This window comes from Neopsephotus bourkii, unplaced genomic scaffold (assembly GCF_033783945.1).
Source record: "Neopsephotus bourkii isolate Nb327-2 ecotype Australia unplaced genomic scaffold, CSIRO-AGI_Nbou_v1 NB_936, whole genome shotgun sequence".
Classification (NCBI taxonomy): domain Eukaryota; kingdom Metazoa; phylum Chordata; class Aves; order Psittaciformes; family Psittacidae; genus Neopsephotus; species Neopsephotus bourkii.
In genome coordinates this window covers 285,792-309,728 of record NW_026901430.1, presented here as the reverse complement: position 1 = coordinate 309,728, position 23,937 = coordinate 285,792, and the positions used below count along the sequence as shown (strand labels likewise).

The window sequence follows — 23,937 nt, the reverse complement described above, 5'->3', positions numbered from 1 at the left end:
GACAGATTTAATGCTTATTTGGAAGTCAAATACAGAAAGAAAATGTTAATTCATTTTTAGAATTCATTCATAAACCAGCTTGGGATTCTGTGAGTATCCAGTGACACCAAAGTCAGCGCATACTCAGCACCCAATAGGTGCACCAGGACCTGGACAATAAGAGGGTGGGATACTCACAATAAGATGACCAATTCACCTTACCAAGAGGTCTTTCCACACATTGACTCTGCTAGTATAGGTAGACACAAGGTGAAGCTGCATGCAATAACTGACATGAAAGTTCTTTCAGATCTCATACATTTTTGTAGCTTTCTCTCCACCTGCAAGATTCTACAGGGCACCAGATCACAAAATGTTGTTTTGCAACTAAAACACATCTATGGTATTCCTGCTCGAACAATGAAGGCAACTGTCAGGTTAGTGCTAAACCTGAATCCAGATTAACCTAAGGAAACTTTTCACTGCAGTTTTGTAATAAGAGTGCATGAGCTAACCTGCAATATACCTTTTCTGATCCATCCATTTCTCCTTCTCTCACATCCCTTAATTTCTAGTACATCTTCCTAGGGTTTACCTAAGTTTGTTTCCAAATACGCATTTACTTGTCAATCAAGAAAAGGATTTATTTTTCTATGGCTTATCTTCATCAGGTATCACTACATCAACAAAGACAACAACAGGAGGAAAAAACGTCAAGGCAGCTCCATCTCCTACAAACAGTGTCTGAGGATGTATCAGTGAACCTTAGGATACTGAACATAGCTGTGACTTATCACCATGTGTCAAGCAGGTCAAATACCAGCACACGTCTTTTCATTCTGTCTCACCTGAGGTCATGCACATTAGCACAGCCTGGTACAACCATACTGGCAAATAAGTAAATTGTATGAAAAATGGACATTATAACTTTTCCAGAGTAGAACAAGATGAGGAGAAGAAACAAGGGAACTATGATAAGAATGTGCATTATTAAGAAATACAAACTTGTGAGTTTCAGTGACAGAAAATGGACATTTGATTTCCACATTCACTAGAACAATGTAAAATTCCAGATTGCTCCTAATACAGAGAGATTATGGAGACTGCAACTGGGCAGTGATTCTTACATACAGTGTTTTTTCTTTTTTTTTTCATCTGGGTGAAGCTTCTGCTAGTTTCTACTCCTTGTTTAAGGATTTTTGACCTCAGCTCTGTAGTTTGCCGCCAGCTGGAACCTTCTAAAGGAAGGAGGTACCGTGCCGGTGAGTGCACAGGCAGATGTGACAACACCTGGCCAGGTCCAGCCTCAGTGTGAAACCGGAGCACCTGCACCGGCGGCACCAGGCACAGAGCCACCACACGCACCGACGGTAAGTCAGTTACACCGCTGCAGGGGAAATACAGGCGTGCATAGGAAATAAATGAACAATAAAATCGGGAATAAACGCTTAAAGGCTGAGAACTGCTACGCACTGCCCCAAAACACCCGGCCCGAGCTCCGCCCTGCAGCCCCGGCCTCTGCCGAACCATCGATGACGATAATGATGAAAAACACTCAACCGCGAGCAGGAAACTTTGACAACGGCCGGTTCCCAGCCGGGGACAATCCACCGTCAGCCCGCGCGCACTGGAGTGAGCTCCCAGATTTAAGTCCCTCAGGCTCCGCGCCCGCTTCCAGGCCGGTTTCAGGGCACGGAGAAGCGGGGAGAGCCTGCCCCATGGCCGGGGGCCGCGCTGCGCCGGGGTGCGGGCCGAGGGGCGCCCTCCACGGAGGGAAGGCCGCGGCGCCCCGCACCGAGCGCGGGAAGCGGAGTCGCCTTCTCCCGCCGGCTGCGCTCACCTGTCCAGAGTCTCCGTGCTGGGCTGCCGCGACCCTGCCCCTGCCGCCGCGCTCGCCGCCCGCACGGCTCGCCGGTTCACGCCGCCGCCCTCCACCGCCGGCCCAGCCGCCGCTGCCGCCCGCTCCATGTTTCCGGCCGCCGGCGGGGCTCACTGCGCCGCCGGGATGGAGGGCTGCCGCCCCTCCTCGTTCCCCGCCCCGCTCCACCGCCCGGCCCGGCCCTGGCGCCTCAGCCCGGCCCGCTCGGGCCCCGCCGGCGGCCGAGAGCTGTCACCTGGCGGCTGGGCTTACCCACAGGCCTCCGCGCCGCCGCGAAGGCGGGCAGCGGCCCCGCGCGGCGGGGGAAGGCCGGGCCGGGGCTGAGGGGAGGCCGAGGGGGGCCCCTTCGGCACTAGCCCGGGCAGGCATGGACCGCGTGCCATGGAAAACTGCCTGTCAGAAGCAAAGGGTTTGAAACTGACATCATGTTTATTGCTTCTCTGCTCACACACGTACATGGCAGACGCAGATAACTCTCCCCCTCAACGCCCCAAAGTCACTTCACAAGTCACACCCGGCTCCGGCGCAGTGCTGCGGTCTCCAGGGGCATGGTCACCAAGGGAGAGTACTGGCCAGGTAGGAGAGGCTGCTTCCTCCAGCATGACAAAATGCTCACTGCGAGGCAACAACTGAACTCAAGGCAGCGTTAGAAAAATACATCAAAAGGAGGTAGTACACAAATTAGTTCTAAGGGATACCCATAACAGTAATGCTGGGGGGGAGGGGGGGAGGATAAGGGAAAAGCAAATAAAGAAGGCATCCAACACAGAGCCTCGTTTGTGTGGTGGGCTTCAGTTATTTATAAAGTTTATCTACTCAGGTCCATGAAAGTACAAACACAGAAAGGAAAAAAAACAAACCAGCATTCCGAGACAGACATTTCAAATGGGACATGAAGCACTTAGAGCTGCTGATGTTTACATCCCTGCTCTTTTACCCCTCCAGGAAAGGCACACGGCACCTGGAACTCCTTCATTCATTGACCCAGGCTTGCTGTTGGCTGCAGGGGATGGATGGTCCAAAGGAATGGAGGCACCACGCAATGCCCAACATGTACAGTCACAGCTCAGATCATGCACACAAGGGAAGAAGAGCTTCCTGTTTAACATAAATCAGTTTGTATGCTGACATTCACAACTTTAAACTAGTATCTTCCAGAAAGTACTGTATTAAAAAACACACCTACGTTTGCCTACCATTGCCATGTAAAAAACAGAATTAAAACAAGTATCTGTTGAATGGAAAAAATAAAATCCAAGCCCACACAGACCTGTTAAGAGAGCTTCAAAGACTGAAATTCAACTGAAGCAGTAATATGAAGAATGGTATATATGTAATAAGTGCAAAAAGATCCTTTCCATATTAAACTCTCCCAAATGAAGCAGGTTAACATGTAGTGTTTACACAGTAAAACAGCTAGACTTTTGGAACTTCTCCACACTGCTCAGAGATGTCCCCAATATGTTCAACTCAAATACAGAAACTTCAAATATTCTAGCAAAAATAGCTTTTTTTTATAAACCACAAGTAAAGAGAAGGCAAATATACCAGAGTATGCATAGCTTTCAAAATGTAAATATAACATGAACAATTGAGTATCCTTCTTCATTTATCTGATATAATGCATCTCATTTACCTTATCAAGTCAAGATTTTGGGACAACATTGTTATTTTGGAAACACACAGTGAAGAACATTAATGGGAGAATGAAATTTAGAGGACAAAATTAAGTCATAAATCGTGCATATTTAGAACTTGCATGGCATATCCTCTTAGCTTCCCTGAAAACAATAGTGCAACTCAGTGTATCTACTGAATTTAATCAAGAGGCGGTATACTTTTATTCCTTTGAAAAAATACCATTCTAAAAATATTCAGATGTCCTCTGAATTTCAACTTATTTTATGCAACTAGCTTTAAATTTAGTTTTCATATGCAAAATATTTACACTTTATAAACTTTCATAATTTCTAATAAACTATAATATATAATTACACAGAGCTTAATTTATATATAATTCTATTATACCTTGCAGATCAAAACTGACCACATGTACAATAATTTACAATGACAGAAGCCTCAAGAATCAAAATATCTCCTTTAAAAGAACAATATTAGAGTCCCCTACAAATTGGGAATTGCAGTATTTCCTGGATTGCCTGAATATCATTAACCTTCTGAGAATAAGCAAAATATTAATTAAATATCAAGCAGCAGGGTTTGTGCTACTTTTGAAACTATTTAAAAAAGACCCAAAAACCCTGAAAGGAACAAATTAATAGTTTACAAGAAGCCTCTGAAATGAAGGCTTTAAACTAGAATTTACTGGAAGGTTCAGTGTATATATGCAACTCTTGTATACTGAAGTCCCTTAAATACTTAATATGCCTGTTGAACAAAAGTTAAATTAAACAGTAAGCTATAACTGTATAAGTTTTCAACAGTATTTATAACTGAAAATTTTTGCCTACTTTGGTATAAAAGCTCCTTTAAACAGGCACGATTACTTTTAGAAGACAAACACAAGCATTTATACTACAGCTATTGCTGGATATCTAAGCAAGGTCTCTGTGGGTCTGTTTTTAATGATATAAACCTTCTTTAGAGCCCTTTTACTCTGTATTAATCCAAAGTACCAATATTGCCAACAGGGATAATTTAGTGCTGAACAGTTAGCCAAAACAGGACTTCTCAGAATCCAGTACAATTGTTATTTGAAAATTGGTTATTTTTTATAAAAAAATAGATGTTTCGCTTTTATTTTACCATCTACTGAACTATCTGAACTTCTTCATTAGGAGCATTTCAGTGAAACCCTTTCCATATTTTTATTTCAAAAAATGAAAATCTGCAATTCTCAGGTAACCAGAAAATTTCAGCACTTCTCTCTGAAATCTTACAATAGAAATTATTTTTTTCTTATGAACTCCACAAAGGTATTCCTAAAAGGAATACACAATACCTAATTTTACCTAATGTGGATATTGCCATTAATGGTTTACTCATGAGATGCAAGACTGAGCATGAATTTCCTTAGATGACCTACAGTGTAATAAATTAAAGCATTCTTAACGAAACCAATCAAATTCAATGGCACCAGACGTTCCAAAATAACTCTTGAAGCCCTCCATAACTAGAAGCTGATTAATAATGTTCCCAGTCCACAGGTTCTGAAAGGCACATAACTGAAGTTGGTTTTGTTTGCTTTGATGTTGTCCTCAAGTGAAGACAGACTAAAATACTTTGTTAGGAGAGTCTAATGTAAGGCATTAAAATCTTCCTCTTTATGTTATAGATCTACATTAAGCACCGCTTGCTAGGACAGCACGGGAAGAAGCCAACATTTCCTTCAAAAATGTGTTTGTACTTGGGACACCATTTGTGAGGGAGATGACGATGAGGCTGATGAATTGGATATCTTGGAATTATTTGTGATCTGTAGTTCTTCAAGTCTCCTTATATAATCATCACGTAACGCAAGAAGCTCCATGTATCGCTGCTCCATTGGATTTGGCTGCTAGAAAGAAATCCATATTAGTCTTGTCACTTCAGTCCCACTACTTCTACGCAGTTAGGCTGCTGCAGTATTTGTGCTTTCCTCGCATTACTCTGTATTTGTACTTTCCAACATATGCAACAAGTTGTAGCTAAACAGAAATGTTTACATCTATAATGCAAGAGCCCTCTGCCTTTCACTTGTTCTGATCCACTGAAAATCTTTACACAAAACAGTTCTTGCCACCTCAATAAATCCAGCCAGCACTTCCTGGAGCATATGGATTTTATTTTCTTAATATCTAACAGTGTGAGGAAGATAAGTGTGACTATCTTGTCAAAAGTTTTGCTCTTCCTGACTTACTGGAAAGTTTTAGATTCCAGAGATCAAATGTCTCACCGTCTGCCTTAAAAACAGTGTTAAACAGACTATTTTAGCTGCACTAATCAGATTAAGATGGAATCCATATCTTCAGATTAAACTTCTCTTACTGATGAAATTTCCTGCCGTTTTAATAGCAAATTCGCAACTTTGTGTAAATAAACGAGTGAAATAAACGCAAAAAATTAATAATGAATTAATTCAATTAATTCAAGCAAGCTTGAATGTGTTTAAAATCGACTACCCCAGCTTTCACTTGAAAGAGCATTTTAACTGCTTCCTTTTTCAGATAGAGTAATGAAACAAATGGAAAATCCAGACAGAGCTGAAAGTTCTCAGCTGTATATACCTGTCAGAAAATTGCTGCTGTTTCAGTTACCTGCCTGTAATTAAAAGCTACTAGCAGCATAGCTCCAGAAGCAAATGTAAATGCCTCACCGATTCAAGACAGGCTGAAACAACGCTCTGAAGCGCACCACTCGCTATGCAACCCTGACAGAGACAGCAACTGTGGAACATGGATCAATGACTGAATGTAGTTACTAAGATGATTAGAGATGTAGAGTTAACGATGTGGCTAGTGGCAGATCAGACTCTTCATCATGCTTAAGTCTGATGCAGAACATGCTTTTAAGTAATGGCACTACGAAAGGTCATAAAAAGACCCAATTCAGGCCACATGCAAGCTATTCAGTTCCTTAAGTCAAGATGAAGCACAAATTTCATGCGCAGAAAAAAAAATAAAATTGCATTTTGTGTATAAAAGTAGTGAAAATGTGGGACCAGTAGTAGTAAAATAGAAGATTATCCCATGGGTTTGCATTTCTAATAAGAAATTCCTGCCAAAAAAAAAATCTTTTCTGAATGATGGCAATGTGCATTTTTAACAAGATTTACAGCTAATCTGCTTGCTCTATAACCCTTCACTTTCTCAAATAAATCTTTGGGTTCACCTTTTGCAAAATGCCCTCATTTTTCACAGCAAGCAACAAAAGCTTAAAACTAAAACTTTAAAGCTGGCAACATATTTGTAAGAAAACACAGCAAATTGCAGCCTCCTGTTGTAAATAATGCTGATCAGCTGCACCAAAGGAAGTGCACTGCTTGAAAACTGATTCATTCCAGGGGCTACATTATGAAGACTGCTTCTGTCAACGAATATGCTCCTCCGTTTTCTCCTACTCAAAACTCCACAACTTGTTAAGAAAGACAAATCTCTATGCACTATGTGCCACATTGCTGAAATTTCTAGCAAGTTTGTAACAAACATTGCGTATCCATATATTAAACATTAAAAGCACAGAACTGAACTATGTGTAATTTGATAAAAGCTTGCCTGAGCTTCTGATCTGATCCACTTGTATAATTTTCAATAACAGCTTTTATCCAACTGTTACACAGTGTAAACAATGTTGGGTCATTAAAGTTACATAAAAAAATATCTTGCCATAAGCCACCAATACAGATAACAGAAAGAAAAAGGACACAATAGGTCATCTTAGTTTGTAGAATACTTCATAGGCTCTCTGAGAAAAAAGGAGAAAGATTTAAGCAAATGCGACTACATGTGTTTGTGATGCTAATACTCAACTGTTCAGGGATCAGTAAGCCCTATTTCTAAGGGTTGTCATTCACCCTTCAGTATCACCAAATGCCCTTAAAATATGCTTCCCAAGCCCAGTTCCCAAGACAAGGGCCTAGAAGGAGCTTGAGAATGACTTGTGAAATAATAATTTTCACCTTTTCCTCCATCTTTAAAAAATATAATAAAAACCTGAACAGATTACAGGACTATTCTACAAGTCAGTTATGACACAAAACCCTATTTCCAAAGGCTAAAAGCATTTTGTACATTGTAGAGAATTTACTTACTTGTTGCCGAATTCTTGGGTTCCACCTGATGTAGTAATTCACCCAGAGCTCTAAGTGACGCATACTGGCTACCGGATAGAGTGCTCGATTTAGTTCTTTAGTGTAGAAAGGATTGGTGTACTTAGATTTTTCACTGTTTATCAAAGACCATAATGACAAGGTTTTCTCAGTCACTTTCTAAAATAAAATAAAAACAGTAAATATTTACACAAAATCCATCACAGAAGCCATGGTTACATTCTAAAAATCAATACAGTTCTGATTTATTTAGAAGCATAAGTTATTGTAAGTTACTATACTAAGTTACTGTACCGGAAACATTCCAAGCCCAGTGCTTGAGAAGTCTTTTAGTAACCATGTAGTATTTAAGTTACTAAACCCAAAGAATTTACCATCTAACTATTCTATAATGAGAAAGGCAGCTCAAAACCACTGTCCTACAAGGAATACAACCAAATACAACACAACCAAAACTGTCTGTAATCATCTAGAATCAAGACAACAGTACAACATACACAAGCATATGCTTCGAATGAACACGGCTTTTTAGACATAAAAAGACTAACCTCTTTTTCTCTAGAAGACTCGCTGTTATACAAGAAAGTACCAAACCGGCAGCTGTACAAGTGATCCAGGATTGTAATCAAGAACTGCTCATTGAATTCAAAGGCTGTAGGAAACTGAAACCGGAAAAGACAAATTTGTTCTTTACATTGTAAAAGCAGGGAGGGATGCACATGCCTTGGTTAAGAGGCTAAAAGTGGCATTTAGAAGCCTGAATACATCTACAAATACTTTTCAAGGCAGTATTTTCATATGCTTTATAGCAGAGTAAGTGTACAGATGACATGAGGTGTTCAACTTTCTCAAACTAGTCAATGAAAAGAACTCTTCTCAAAACATTCTAACTGCCTTTAATTTCTAAAAAGAATAAAATACAGAATGGTTAGTTTCATTTTTACTATCACAAAAGAATAAGATATGCATAGTGCACCAATCAGGAAAATAAGGACTATTTCTAATTCTTGGCATAGCTGTTTTGTTTCCTTACTTATTGAAAACGCAATGTTTAAATCACAGCACTCAACAGCTCCCAAGCTTTGATAAAAGCACATTTGTTCTTGTGTTCCAAGGGACAGCTTTACAAAAATGGTGAAGTGAAACACAGACCCTACTGAGATAGCTGGATGCAATTCTGGTAAAAGCATTTTGCTGGGTCACATCTCTCCATGTGTTTCTGAGAAGCCCGGATCCAAAACACAGCAGCTTTCCATGCATAGCTGATGCTGCATTATGCAACAAAACTACAGCTTGTACACCACTTTTGGAAATACGTTAGAGAGATGGTATGGTTTAAAAGTAAAAACACGCTTTTTGGCTAGAGCATCAGAGCAGAGAGGTATGCTGTCCTCTGCAAATACTTTTGTTTAAACAAAACTCTAGGTTCTTAATTCAGTAATCTCTTAACAATGTTACCTTCTGAAAAACAACACATACCTGCTTGGACACCTGCCACACACAATCAATGAACTGGAGAAAGATGGGCGATCTGTCTGCATCAGCATGATTTTTGTCACCGTGGCCTATTCTCTGAAATGAAGCAATACAGACTCCTGTTAACCAAAACAGTCTATTTTATGGCCAGACACTGTTTCTTATTTTGCAGTAGAATATTAATGCTTCTGTAATAGAGCAACTTGTTCTTATGATTTCAAAGTTAGTCACTGCACCGAGAGATTCGGATATAGAGAAATACTGCAAAGCTGTTCCAAAGGTGCATGAGAAATATTCCAAAGGAATAATAGGTTCCAATATAAAAACCTCCTAGTTACTGGACAAGCAGAACTGTTAAAGCATCCATTACTTTGCAAGTAAACAAGCCTTGTTGCAAACTATATATCAAGTTTGTCAAAATCCAAGTTGTATACTTTGTCTTTTTTTTTGTAATCTAAGTCACCAGAGAACCTAGATCAAACTATCCACACAGGTTCTTCTCTTCCCTTGCCTCACAACCTGAAGATTCACCCTGAGGCAGAACATGAAAGAGCTCAAAGTTAACATTAATGGTCTTAACAAAGAAATAACACAGCATTTTCAAAGCTTGGGTGAGCCACCTTTTGTGAGGAGTCCCAAGTAACAAAAGAATTCTCCCTAAAGACAAAAAGTAGGTTTGTTAAAAGCTTCTTTTTCACATTTGGTAGCTGAGAACAGGTTAAGAGATTCAGAGAAGAGATTCCGTTAGCTCTACAATCCTGCTTGAGTGTACTTACCTGGAGGAGACGAAAGATGATCATGCATGTTGAACTAAGATACTGTCTATCTGCCTGCAAGATAGCAAGCTTAATGTCTTAAGGATGTGACAGATCATAAAGCCAGTACAGTACTCTGTGCGAGGACTTGCAAGATAGTTTAGAATAATAGAACTGAAAGGCAGGAAATAGGGGGAGATGAGGAACTGATAATAACTGAACTCAGTCAGCAGTAGCAAATAACTAGAAAAAGCACCACAGAGAACACAAACAAATTGGTCTCCCGCCTCTTCAGTTTTCCTGGTTTAAAAATCCGTGGTATCTGTTAACAGAGCCATACATGTGTTCAGTAAGTCTGAAGTAAGGACTGAAAGCCCCTCCACTTCCACTATAGTTGGCAGTTTCAGGATGTCTGAGTACTCTCCATCTATAATTATGTTTGTCTCATATTTCTTATACTAGAATGCATTATAAAAATGACTTTCCACATAGCAAGCAATTCTATCATCTGGATAATGCATTAAGTTCACTACACATAGAAAAGCTGGGGTACAGAATTCCCTAAGGAAACTTATTGCACACTTCATTAGACAGAAATTATAGAGAAGAACTATTAAGTAGTCTACTATTTAGTTATTTGTTATGTTAATGAAAACATGAGCCTTGCTTTAACCCAGACAATATAAGAAACACCTATTCTTCTTCAAATCCCTGATTGAGGGAGGCATAACAACAGTTCCAGAAATGAGGTTCAGGAAGTGCCAAACACATGGAAGTGCCTAATCCTCACTATTACAACTCACTAAACTAAAATACTGCATGTATGATCGCAATATTTTCTGCTTCCATTTCCAAGTTGGAAAAGACATTTAAGATCATTGAGTCCACCCATTAACCCAGCACTTCCAAGTCCACCACTGAACCATGTCACTAAGTGCCACATTTACACACCTTTTAAATACTTGCAGAGATGGTGACTCCACTACAACTATAGCAACTCCAGAAAAGGACTGCTTTCACTATAAGCCAAACAACAAATCAAAACATACAGTACACCTAGAAAACAGCAGATGGCTAAGGGAGAGTGCCTTCAACCATTTCCAAAGATTACTACTCAAGTGAGCAAGTCAGGAAAATAAAACAGCAGTTTAAGCAAAGGCAAGCTATTTAAATCACCCTTATTGCTGCTGCATTGTCAGAGATGAACCAGTGGACTGAGCTAGTCATCTGGAAGGTGTGTAAAAGTCCTGCCTCACCAGCAGGCAGAAAACATTATCTGTTGAAAGATAACAAGCTCCTTTGATTACTCAAAGCAAAATTAATGGTTTAATGAAAAGAACCATAGATGATCTGAATTTATTCATCACAGTGAAAGACACACAGCTTTTTAAGCTTTGTCCTAAACCGTAACCCATGTGCTAGGTTACAAGTCTCCTAGTTATAAAAGCTGATTTTATCTGTATCATGACTGTAACATTTTTTAAAATACACAGTAAGAAAATGAAAAGTCAAGCCAGTGTTTTGTACCAAGATAGAATACTTCAAAAGTTCATGTAACACATCACTATTTGAAGACTACAGGTAAGCATGCAAAAAAAATAATAATAATGGACTACTGCAGATACCACTCTCAACAATCAAAATGCAAATCTCCCAAGCCTCAAAACACCTTTACAATGTCAGATCAAAGCCTGCCACAGCCTACAAGAGCACTTAGCCACGCAGTGCTTCATGCTGAGTAGCTATACATGAATTTCCAAATTACTGAGATACTTGCAAATGTCAAGTGGGCATGAAATACACACATAGGCATGTTTGTCCATTTCTTTACTTTTCCAGATTGCCAGTTTTCCCAGTTTTAGCAATATTAAATAATACCTTTAGTATATTCTACTAGGGACAAACTGTGCAAAAAGCTTCTCCTGAAGGTATGGAAACTTCTTGGTGTTAATTACAAGGTTCAGCATCAACAAGGAAGAGTCTTGTAAAGCTCCCAACTTCTGCTGTATGCTTACATACTCCAGCACACTCTCCCTGGCAACCCATTTTGCTTCTCTATAGATTTCGTCTCCATAGATGTTCTTCATATAGATATCCTGGTTAAATGGTTAGCTGCCAAATTTAACAGAAGTTCACTAAGTTTCGAACGGAAAGTTTCCTAACACAAACTCCCATGGACTTCAAATCACACATGGATAGGGATATTAAGCACGTGCTAGGGACAATTTCTGCTTAACCTTCTAAGCATTCAGAAGACAACTCAACAGAGCTACAGCCAGCATTACCAGTGACAGCCTCCTGAGAGCTATTATGACAAGTTTAGAGCATTTGGGAAGAAGTGCTAAAATATTCAAAGGCACTGGCCAGATGCATCTGCCTCTCACAAGATTCAAAATAGTGCAAAAGGAGGGTGAGGGAGCAGCCTCATGTCGCAGCCTTATTTGATCTTCTGAAAAGTTGGGAAGACATAATTTTTGTGCCTTCTCATTTTCTTTGCTCAAAAACCACATATGACCCTAGCAATTATGTGCTTTTAAAAGGCTGCAAAGGACAAAATATGAGCTCTCAGAGGAAGAATGGTAAAAAAAAATATTAACCAAACAGGTCTAAAAACAAAACCTCTGCTCAGATCTACCTAGAAATATTTTAAATCAGAATTCTAAAGTAATGAAAAGTATTATAAAATGTTAGCACAATGAGTAGTTTAACATTAAAAGCTTTCCAGAATATTAATGTTGCATTCTTGGCAATTATCTTCTAATTCTTACCGACGCAAATTTGTGTCCAAAGCTTATCCACTCTTTCTGCACCAGAACTTCAAAACCTTCAATCGTTCTGTAGTAGCTGTCGAGCATCAGCATGGCCAGTGATGTTAGCTGTGCTGTCCGGTCCCAGCCATCGCTGCAGTGAACCAACACAGAGCTCCTTCCTGAGGATACCTTGTCTGCCACTTGAATAGCTCCTGTCAAAACAAGCTGGCAAAGAGGAACAGACACCAACCACATATCAGTATTACCATTCTAAAAAAATAGACTGATTTCTTTGTATCTACACAGTATCTAAATTGTTAGTGTTTCAACTAAAAGACCTAAAGAGCATGCTGTACTAATTGGAAGAGAATTTTCTAGGAGATCAAGTAAATTTCTTGCATTAAAAAAAACAGATTGGTTCCCTAATCCGCTGTTAAGATCTAATTCATCTCACAGCAAATTCTTAATAAATAGAACAGAAAACAGTAACCTGGATAAACTGAAGAACATAAGCTGCTTTTTGAAGAAAGAGAGGATTTACCATAGGATATATTCTAAAAATTCTGTTTTTCATTTGTCTCTTTTAACTAAATGACTGAAATGTCTCTGTTGTTGGAAAAAGGGTTTGTACAATTTTAATGTATTTATTTTCCAAATACTAACAAAATTAAGAATTTATTAATTAGAATTCATTACATAATGCTCAGTTCTTTTGCAGAGCTGTACTTGAGGTAAAAGGTTCAAACAACAACTGGTAAGAACACTGGTGAGTTAACAGTTTTAGTATTTTATTTGTGCTACAAGATGGAAATTACAAAGTTTACATTTACAAGATTTATGTACAAGACCATTATTCACAAACCAGTCACATACATAGTCACAACTAAAGTAATTACTAACCCTTCACAATGACACTTACCTGCAAGTCCTGCTCTGCTAGAGACCAAAATAAATCAGTTCTCACACACATAATACACAATCAGAATAACAATGCATTCCTCTATGAAAGACTGACATTTGACTTGAAGCAGACAATAAATGTTGACTGTACCTACTGTTGCTTAGTAATGAGATCTCATAACATACTCTAGTTGGTAAAAAGCCAACAATCAGTGATGTTGGTTTTGCAGCCCAAGTTGTTTGACGTGTTTCATATCAGGACTATAGCAAAGTCTAACAAAGAAAACAAGTCTGATAAAACAGATTTAGACAAATGTTATTTCAAATAAACAGTAAAAAGTTACCTTTATATGTTCTAACCAATGGGTTGATTCCAGACTTGACAACCAGTGTGATTCTTCCACATTAGGATAAACAATGTCCTTCAACTTCTTCAAAGATTCCCGCATGACATGAATATTATGAATGTCCAAGAAGAAAAGTTCCGCATTGGGATATGCATCTTCACTTTCATATCCTCCCCCAGTTGCCTACAAACAACATTTCTAAAATGAACTTTAGTATATATGCACTCACATAGCAACTTTTCAATGGAGCAAGAAGGGAATTTTATTTATACTTTATTTTGTAGTTGGGCAATATTGAATTTCAGCCGCTTGTGTAAAACATCAGTCTTGGATACAAGCTTTGGAGGGGCACATTCTGGCGAAGAATTGCCAGGGGCCTTTCCAAAGGGACAAAGTTTATTAAGTATAGCACATGGCCAGAAAGACACTGAAGTTGCTTCAGGTAGCCTTGTTCCTTTATTGACCAACTGACATTACAATGTCGATATTTTTTCTTTAGTTATGTTCACTTTCCCCACCAAAGACTAAACAAATTCATGATTCTGAACACAAGAGAAACCAACTGACTTCCCAGACAGATTATTAAAGTTAAATTAAAATGTAAAGTATAGCATACAAAACAACAATTACTCAATACATAATAGACCATCACTTCCAGGGGATAAAACTGCTCATTTCTTTCTTTCCTAACAATTAGGAAAAAAAAAATAAAAATCAAAGGATTTGTCTGTTTCTTTACACCACTAATTCAAAAGAAAGCAGAATCTCAGATTTACCAGTGCAAACTTGCTACCAAAGAAACCATCACCAATAAATAAATAAAACTAAATAATAAATAAGTAAAAAAATCCTCCTTTCCTGTATTTAAACTGCCTGGTTATTTATTACTAAAACTGAACTGATATACAATTAGAGAAATATGATAAAAATGTTTGGATACATAAAATTAAATTCAAGTGTTAGAATAAGCTACATTTCATTTAAGAATTAAGTTCAAGAATCTTCGATTCTGCCTTTAAGAAGTAAGTTCATAATAACATTAAAGTTTAAAATTACATTTCTAACATTAAATTTTACTGCTAAAGGCTAAACATGTATTTAGATGTTAAGAAATTAAAAAGCCACATAAGTAAAAGTCTGTTCTACTGCTGCTCTCTCAAAGCATTTTATCACCACCACAACAAAGGATGTACCTGGTCACAGAAGTAAGCAGAAACCCACACTATTTTAGGACACAGTGCCACTGATGAGGTTTTCCAGAGGCAGGATCATAAAATCATTTATACTGGAAAAGACCTTTAAGATCACCGAGTCCAACTGTTAAGCCAGCACTGCCAAGTCCACCAGTAAACCACGTCACTAAGGGCCACATTTGCACAGCTTTTACATCTCTCCAGGGATGGTGCCTCAACCACTACCCTGGGCAGCCTGTTCCAATGCATGATAACATTTTTGGGGAAGAAATTGCTCCTAATATCCAATCTAAACCTCCCCTGGCACAGTTTCCTCTTGTCCTATCACTTGTTACTTGGGAGAACCAATCAACCCCCACCTCACTCCATCCCCCTTTCACGTAGTTGTAGAGAACCGTAAGGTCTCCCCTGAACCTCTTTTTCTCCAAGCTAAACAATTCCAGATCCCTCAGCCTCAGAGAGCTGCAAAATCACAGCATTTCCTGCAGATGGCAAAAACTTGTCATGCCATGAATTGTGATAAGTAAATTTTGCCTTTATAAGCCATTATGCCACCAGCTACACATCGGACAATAACCTGAAGTACAGTACAGCCTTTCCCCATTAGTACTACCTCCATTTCTGTATAGTAGCATAGTATCTCTATTCTGTGCTCTCTATGTCCTACCTTAGGTGCTGTGGTATTCTCAGAGCTGCCACGTCTTCCATGGCCTTGAGCCATAGTATTTGATTATGCAAAATTATCTATATTAATATTATTAATGTTCCCCAAAACCTCAAACTCAGTCTTCTCCCCACCTTCTTTCACAAATAACGACGATTAAGCATCTGTTTACCTTGTTTGCAACAGCATTGACATTGGGCCTAGCATCATAGATGGTCAGTTTTGAGATTTGCCCATTGGCCTCCCTGATGATATCAAGGTATCTTTCATCATCTTTATTCCGCTTGCCACTCATTCCAACAAGGGGTTGACTGCAGCGCATAATAACAGCTTGAGTCTCTGGATGAATCCATGACAGAACCTATTCACATGTCAAAACCAGTAATTTTTAATAAAATGTATTTCTTCGAATAACTTTAAAACCCAATTTATTCTTTAAAATAAATAGTATGAAAATTAACAATTATTTTATTTCTTCAAAAGATAATCCCCAGACATGTCAACTGCTTCACTTTAGGCTCATAAAATTTAATAATAATAAAAGAGTCCATTCTTTTACAGGTTTAACTCTTACTGGAATTATACTAACCTATGTAATACAGTGTGTTTTAATATTTTCCTACAAGTTTTAGGTCACACAAATAATTCTGAAAAGCAAACTGGAAACAAACACAGCAATGTCTGCTGAGACTAATAAACAATTCACAAGAATGAACTCATTGTAGAAACTATGACTAAGATGCTCCTGTTCTTGTAGAACTTCTACTTTAGGCAAAGAAGGAAAGTTGAACCTTTCTGCAGTATCTTGAATGTTTAACCTTCTCTTTAAAGCACTGTTTGTTCCTCAGCCCTCTTTACAAAGAGGAGGCTCTGAAGCAAAGCACATGCTGCCTTCCTTGTTCTTGTGAGACAGAGGACAGTTACCAGAAATAAGTGGTAGTGAGCTGCCCAGGGAAATATCCAGACATGAGACCTGTTAGTGTGTGTGGGGGTGAGCATGACTGGTTATTTCCTGACAAGAATAAAATTACTATTGCCAAGGAAATGACTCTCACTGGTACAGACACACAAAAGCCCTGTCATGAATTTTAAATGACTGAGAAGATACAGCCCACTTATAAGAACTTATGCACACACACACAATATATATATATATAAATAACACATATATATTTTATACACATTATATATTATACATACGCATCTGTGCATATATAGTAAATGTATAATTATAGGCCTAGCCTATTCTAGATATGGGATTCACTAGTTAGTGAATCCCATATCTAACAAATATTTATAATATCGAGTTTTGCATCTGTTTGAAATTAAGTGAGATTCAAGGCAGCTTTCTGATACTGGCTAAGAATATAGCACCTCTTCCAAGTTAACCAAATAGAAATACTACTTAAAACAGATTGTATTATGACAGAAATGAGTATTTTCTGTAGTGCTGTAAAGAGCCGATACATAAAAATTCTCTCACCCCAAAGAATTTTGGTTACAGAAATATACCCAAAATGTCAAATATAAATTGCACATCCCAGTTTAAGTCCTAAAAAGCCCAAGAACTCACTCCACAGACTATGCATGAGATCTTATTTTAGGACTGACCATTGGAACTATGTTTAAATGCCATGTGGTTTGCTTACAGGAGGAAAACAGTTGTGATCACATTTTACATGCATCCAACAATAGTCAATAAACTAGTACAGATGGCAGTCTGAGGCTCATACTTGATTAAGAAAAAGGAATCTGCAGTGCTAGCATAGAAAAGTCAAGTTAAAACCAACCAAGATGGAATGCGTGATTGTTGCGGGGGGTGAGGGGGGACAAAACTGTGGCTTGGCCAAGACGCTAGTTTCAAGCAGCAAAAACCACGAGCCAATCAAAACACTTTTGCTGTAACCACTTCCAAAATAAGCATCCTCTGTTGTGCTCAGCAAAATACTGTTTGGATGCATACTTAAAACTAGCTACACTGCAAGGGAGCTTTCTTCTCATAATACTCACCGGGATTCTGTTTCGAGACCTAAAGGCAGCAACTTTCTTGAGATCATCATCCGTTGCATTATATGGCACTACCAAGAGTGATGGATATGTGTCACACAGCCCGTAATGTTCATTAATAAAACTTACTCGCCACCGATCATTAGGCAGTCCCTAAAACATAATGAAGTTTTTTCAATGTCCTTTTCGCTGTAGAAATGATAAGTCTGCTCTTGAATTTTACATGACATTATGGCCACATGGTGGCAACAACCTACCAATTTAATTAAACTATAACTCTGTTTCAAAACAATGGAAGAAAAAAAAATATTACAAGACCACACAAAACACCTCATTGCTGATGGATTCACAGCTTTAAACAACTATCTCTCATGCTCTTACATACACAGTTCTATTCTTATTACACACAAATCTATTCTTGCAACAAGTTTCAAAACAGTGATTAAAACTAGCAGAAGTATTTGACTGTGGAATTGAGGAAACAAAATCACCTTCTCTCCTCCCTCAAAGCTCTGCCCTTCCATTTTCCTTTGCTGAAAAGAAACTATGGTTCTGAGAAGACAGGTGGAAGAATTCTCACCTCAACCCTTCTTCCCTGTAGCCTGATAGTAGCTTTAAGTTAGAAATAAGATTCAGGGTAGCTTACTTATGGAGAAACAAGAACTTTTAGCTGCCGTCTGCTCAGTAAGGTATTTCATAAACAGAAGCCAGGAAACCGAGAAAGACTGATAAGCCCTCTACACATGCACAGTGGGGTTCATGCACATGTGGGTGTTTGTATTTTACCTTTTTTGAATCTTAGACATCTAAATGTCAAATCAGAAAACTATGGTGGAACAAAAACATCTAAGGTAGTTCTTATTGTTTGCTTAAAAGAAGAAGTAATATTTAAAGCAAAAATAAATAGTCTAAATGACATTTTAAAATTAAATATATCATCCTCTTTCATTGACATGTTTCTGAAATCACCTAAAGAGCAAGGCAGAATACAGACATACACATAAATAACTTCTGTAAAGCAATGCTGTTTCTAAAATAATCTGCTCCCCCCCCTTCACTTCAGGAAGGGGCAGACCAAATCAAACCTATATTTAGGGCACTGTAGTTACATATTTGGCACATTCTCCCTGTCCCCTGCTCATTTAACAGTGGCACATTGTAAGAGGTATCAATAACTTCCTTCAAAGAGCAAGAACTACCTTCCTGTGACATTCTAATTTATTTTTTTAAAGCTTCCAGTGTTTTATTTTTCTTTATTTTCTTTTCTGAATTGTATTCCCATCTTCTCCCATTTTCAGCTCCCCCCATAAAGGAGCTCATAAGAGAAATATATAAACAATAATTCCTCTATGTCAGTTGCCAGATAGGAAAGCACCAGGCAACAGCAACTTTGATAACTCACCTGTCTCCTGTATTCAGACATCGGCCTGTACACCATCCATCCATTTTCAGAAAACTTTTCTTCATTCACAAATGCAAAAAAAAGCTGTAGGATGCAAAGGAAACTTATTACACCAAGCTCTGACTGACAGGGGCAAATATGACGGCTCATCATCATCATTAGGTATAACCTAATGCCTGCCCCAAAACACTGACACCACACCCGTTCTCTCCCTTTAAATCTGGTATGTGTAAGGTTGTAAAGCAATAAAGCAAAGAGCAAGGACAAACAATACAGATCTGCAATGAAATAATGAAAATGTGACAACAGTTGAAACAAGAAGTGACAATAGGTGAATCTGCAACTACTACATAAAATATTAGATGCTAAATTGAAAGCATAAAAATATTTTAATTTCTATTCACTGCCATTAGGAAGCAGCCTTCTTTCTGCACCCCCTCCCCAACTGATCCTTATTCAGAGAAATCCAATTTACCATAAAATTCCATAAAAATTAAAAAGTTGCCACCAAAAGTGATATAAAAATATGTTAACAGGCTACACTATCTACTTTTCTCTTGTTTTATTGCTCACTCTCAAGACTCAGCATCCTCACCCAGGATTCCAAGAACATCCTCATACCTTTTAGCTTCCTACTCCATTCAACCAATTTCAACTAACCCCAGTTCTTCCTTAGCTTGTTTTTACAGTTTATGATGAAAGCAGAATTTTTTATTATTTTGAGAATCTCCTTCATTGAGAAAATGCATTTTGGTGGCTTACAAATTCTTCAGATGCCAACTGGAGCATGAAACTAAGTTGTTACAGAACACAGAAGAGAATATGTTGTCCTGAGCTAATTAAGCAACAGCAGACAAGAGCAGAGAGCATTCCAGAGCTCATCATAGCTTGTTTGTAACAAAAAAAGCTCAAGGTCTCCTAGGTATTCAAAGACATTAAAAGAAGAAACTGGAAGGTAAAACTTAACAACCCAAACATACATCGTTTTCAAAGGCAACCATTTTCTGCATTTCTGCTTTTCTGAACTAAGCAGAAATGCAGAAAACCTGACAAGCAAGAAGATGCCCCATAACCATGTTTCTAAGGTGTCATGGTTACATCTACTGAGGTAAGGCAATGCTTCCCAAGTGCACCATACGCAGAGGTTTCTTAAGAACTTATGCAGGCAGACCTTAAGGGCTCAAGGCAATTCTGTTTAACCTAATGTGGTACAGTGGTTTAAACAGTAAACAGCTCTAATCACAACACAAAACTGAATCCCTCCAGAAGGGGGACTTTCCCCTCATGTGTTTCAAATCAATGAGCATTTTAACAGGATGTCATTGCTCACACAATATACTTTTTCCCACTAGCTTCTAGAAACTGGATTTTTAAATTAAATCAGTATTTTAGAGCAAGTATATTCACTGGCAGGTTTGCAGAAGTGAACAATGCCTTCCCAAGTTGTGTTTTCTGAACCTCTTCACCATTTTTAAAGTAGAAAGGCCTTCAGTGTAAGTAAGGATTACTGATTCTTTTGCCTAAAAAAACCCTATTATCAAGTGGGATGGAGGGAGAGATTAAGAAAGGAAAAGTAAAGAGGTGGACATCAGCTGTATCAGGAAAAAGAATATTCCATCAGAAGTACATACAAGTATCAGAAGTTAAATAAAAAAAACAACAACTGAAAAAAAGTTATTTTCATTGCAAACTAGGAACACAGCAAAATAGAAATATCACTATGTAAAGCAGTAGATGCAAGTGATTTGCTGAAATGAATAAACAGCTACGCACAGAAACCATCCCCTCCTCCTCAAAGGAATTTGCCATATCCTGAAGAGCAACTATGCTAAGAATTTACCAAGGGATCAGAGACAAAGGAGAATCTTATCACAGTAGAAAACAGAAACACAGGAATCCTAACAGATCATTTAAAAGATGTCTCAAAGGCAAGAATATATTATTTAAGTTGCCACTAACTGCAAATGTGAGAACTTAAAAACTACCCAGCTTAAGCAATACGAGGGTATTACTGTGTCTCCTATTTCATAAGAGATTTTACTGATAAAGAGGGTGCTGCTCCAAACTAGAAAGAAGTGGCAGCTATGCTGTTCATGTAACCCACAAAATAACCCACAAGAATGCAGATGGAAAAGTGTATTTTGTTTTCACCTTTTAAAAAAAACAGGGATAAAATTACTAGGCCTGAAGAGGGGATGAACAAAATTCTTTCTGAAAGAATAATTTCCTACTACGTACAGTATGTTTCACTTAAAACACTTTGCTACGGCAGCTTTACCACATCTGTTGCAAAAGCTTTCAGTCACACAACCCACAGCTATTAAAGCTGACAATTATGCTTCATCAGTTCTGTTGACATTCATGGCAGTGAATGCCTTCATTCTTCAAATTCTTCCTATATTGCTCAAGGAAAAAAATATTATTGGTAGTATGAATCAAGTCAGGAAAAACCTTCAGCCTAATGAGTAAGAGGAGACTGCAATGAATGAAAAGGTGTATGGAGCAAAACTTGGGCTTAGATTTTTATACAAGCAATTCATAGAAAGCTCTTCAAGTATACTCCAACAAGGACATTAGTTAAGTGTGAGCAGTATATAAAAACCTGAAGACTAAAAATTATTTTTCTCCTGCAAGAGTTGGCTGAAATATAACACTGGGTACAGACTGTATAGTTAGTGTGGTTACTACTAGAAGACTTACTCATTGTACAGAAGAGATTAAAGATCTGAATCCTGCCCCAGCACCCCCAATGGCCTTTCCCTTACGACTTCATTTTTCAAATTTTGAAAATATTCTTTGAGGATAGCCTGAGCTTTAGTCCAGGATAAATGCTAGAGTCTGAAGAACAACAACTCCAGCCTACCTTAGACCTGTCTCTCACAACAAAATACACAAAGCAATACATAAAGCAGTTTCAAAGAGTAAAAATGTTTCCTTTCCCACTCTGACAACCATAGCATGGTTCCATTCAACAATACACAGATTAAAGCAATTTCTCAACCTATGATTCTCATAAATTCATATCCACTTAAGCAGATCGGTAGACGCAAGTAAAATTTGTATCCTTCTATGCATTCCAACATGATACAGTAGAAAAGTCAGGGTAGCAGAATGTGCATTTAAAACTGCACATTTATACTCCTTTCACAGTTCTAATCTCAAACCACAGTTTAACTGCAGTGTAACAAGCAACAGCATTTTAATACTGAGAAACTGACACTTTAGCAAACATAAGATATATGCTTGGATACAATTGTATTTTCTTACTTGCATCAGTACAAACCATATCTGGCACACATTTGTACATTATTTTTCTTAGAAAAAATGTGATATGAGCAACATAAAGTAATTTATATTGAATAACATTTATTTGTTGGAGTTTCTATTATTCTGATGGCAAACCAAATACATTTGTTCATTATAACTGGGTTTGTCAATGTGATAAATACATGTTTAGATCCCAGAAGCATTTATTATAGTTCAGATAAGCTTCACATCTGCACTAGCGATGTTTCCACATATTTCCACTTTCACCCTAAATAACCCAAGCTTACAGATTAAGCACAGTATGTTTGTATCTGTATGTCCTGATTTAACTTCATATTGATGAAGCTTACCTCTCAGAGTGCACATAAACTGAATGCAATTCTACAGCGCAGCAGGCAAACGGGAAGAAAAATTATGGGAAGAAGAAGCTATGCCATTTACAATATACTGTTCTCATATCACTTGAGGTAAGATTTCAGGTGCTACCCTAGTAAAAATACACGGCATAGCTTTTTGTGCATACAGGTTTCTTTCTATTCATGCCCCTCAGACACAATGATTGTGTCAGGATGAAAACAAGGAAGTCACTTCACTGCCTGCAGGCATTTCATATGGACCACCTGGGTGTATTTATATGCTTCAGAGTGCAGAGAGCAGAAGGTCAGAGAGGCAAACTACATGACCAGCTATAGGAATCACAGGGCTCCACAAAGAGAAAACCCCTGCCTGCCTCTCTCAGTGCACCATCGCGCACACAGACAAGCCTTTCAAATACTAGAGTACAGTAAAAAGTTTGCCACCACACAAAAGGTGCCAAAAAATGCCTCCACACACCTTTCCATCCCTCCACATCTATGGCATATTCCTCCTAAACCCTCCTTCTCTCCAAATACTTTAGGTACTCTGAGCCTCCAACCTAACTGATAGTAATTTCTTTCTTCACACAAGAAATTCTGTTCCCTCATACGGTCATTAATTCTGCCTCTTCAATGAAAAGCACTTTTCCACAGCTCTTACTGCACCCCACCTATTTTCCCAGGAATTGTATCAACTGCAGCTTCATTAGATGTGTCCAAATTAAAGAAGCATGGTTGGAAATGTAAAAAAAGTAAAGCCTGCACACAAGAGACACTCAGATTCAGACTTCCATGTCTGATGGAAGCCCAACAATTTCTATCAGTCTATCTAGAAATCAGTTCCAAATTCTTTCCAACTGCTACAGAAAAAAAAAAAAAAGAAAATCAAGGAAAGCACTAAAGAGGTAAGAGAAAAAAAAAAAGTCTAGTAAACCACCACTCAGAAAGCTTATGGGGCGCAAGCCTTGTGATTTATCAGTACCTGTAGTTGGTAAAACCAAGTAACATATAATAACAATCAGTTAGGATTTTTGCAGAAGCAAATTAAAGCCCATTCTATGCAAAGAGAAGTAGGGTTTTCATTGCAGATCCATAGTCTAAAAGCAGAAGGCTACTGCTTCACTTCAAAAAAGGCTTTAAAATCTTGCAATGTTTTTGGTGAGCTGTTTTTTTATGCTTCACTGTGCAAATAATT

The 23,937-nt window shown here is 38.2% G+C and overlaps 2 protein-coding genes across 7 annotated transcripts in view; both read right to left on the bottom strand.

The window, feature by feature from the left end:
• MTMR1 (myotubularin related protein 1) overlaps positions 1-2,008 on the bottom strand; it is a 41,665-nt gene extending 39,657 nt beyond the window's left edge. For all 4 annotated transcript variants that reach the window (XM_061357996.1, XM_061357998.1, XM_061357997.1 and 1 more), the window contains exon 1: positions 1,820-2,008. In XM_061357996.1, coding sequence (XP_061213980.1) covers positions 1,820-1,947 — 128 coding nt within the window. In that variant the 5' untranslated portion in view covers positions 1,948-2,008. The remainder of the gene's footprint in view (positions 1-1,819) is intronic.
• Positions 2,009-3,350: 1,342 nt separating this feature from the next.
• MTM1 (myotubularin 1) overlaps positions 3,351-23,937 on the bottom strand; it is a 40,968-nt gene continuing 20,381 nt past the window's right edge. For 2 of the 3 annotated variants that reach the window (XM_061358000.1, XM_061358002.1), the window contains 9 exons: positions 19,120-19,203; positions 17,721-17,870; positions 15,883-16,071; positions 13,851-14,036; positions 12,625-12,831; positions 9,105-9,197; positions 8,174-8,287; positions 7,608-7,784; positions 3,351-5,375 (listed from right to left, as the gene is read on the bottom strand). In XM_061358000.1, coding sequence (XP_061213984.1) covers positions 5,208-5,375; positions 7,608-7,784; positions 8,174-8,287; positions 9,105-9,197; positions 12,625-12,831; positions 13,851-14,036; positions 15,883-16,071; positions 17,721-17,870; positions 19,120-19,203 — 1,368 coding nt within the window. In that variant the 3' untranslated portion in view covers positions 3,351-5,207. The remainder of the gene's footprint in view (positions 5,376-7,607; positions 7,785-8,173; positions 8,288-9,104; positions 9,198-12,624; positions 12,832-13,850; positions 14,037-15,882; positions 16,072-17,720; positions 17,871-19,119; positions 19,204-23,937) is intronic. The other variant, XM_061358001.1, reaches the window with a different exon arrangement.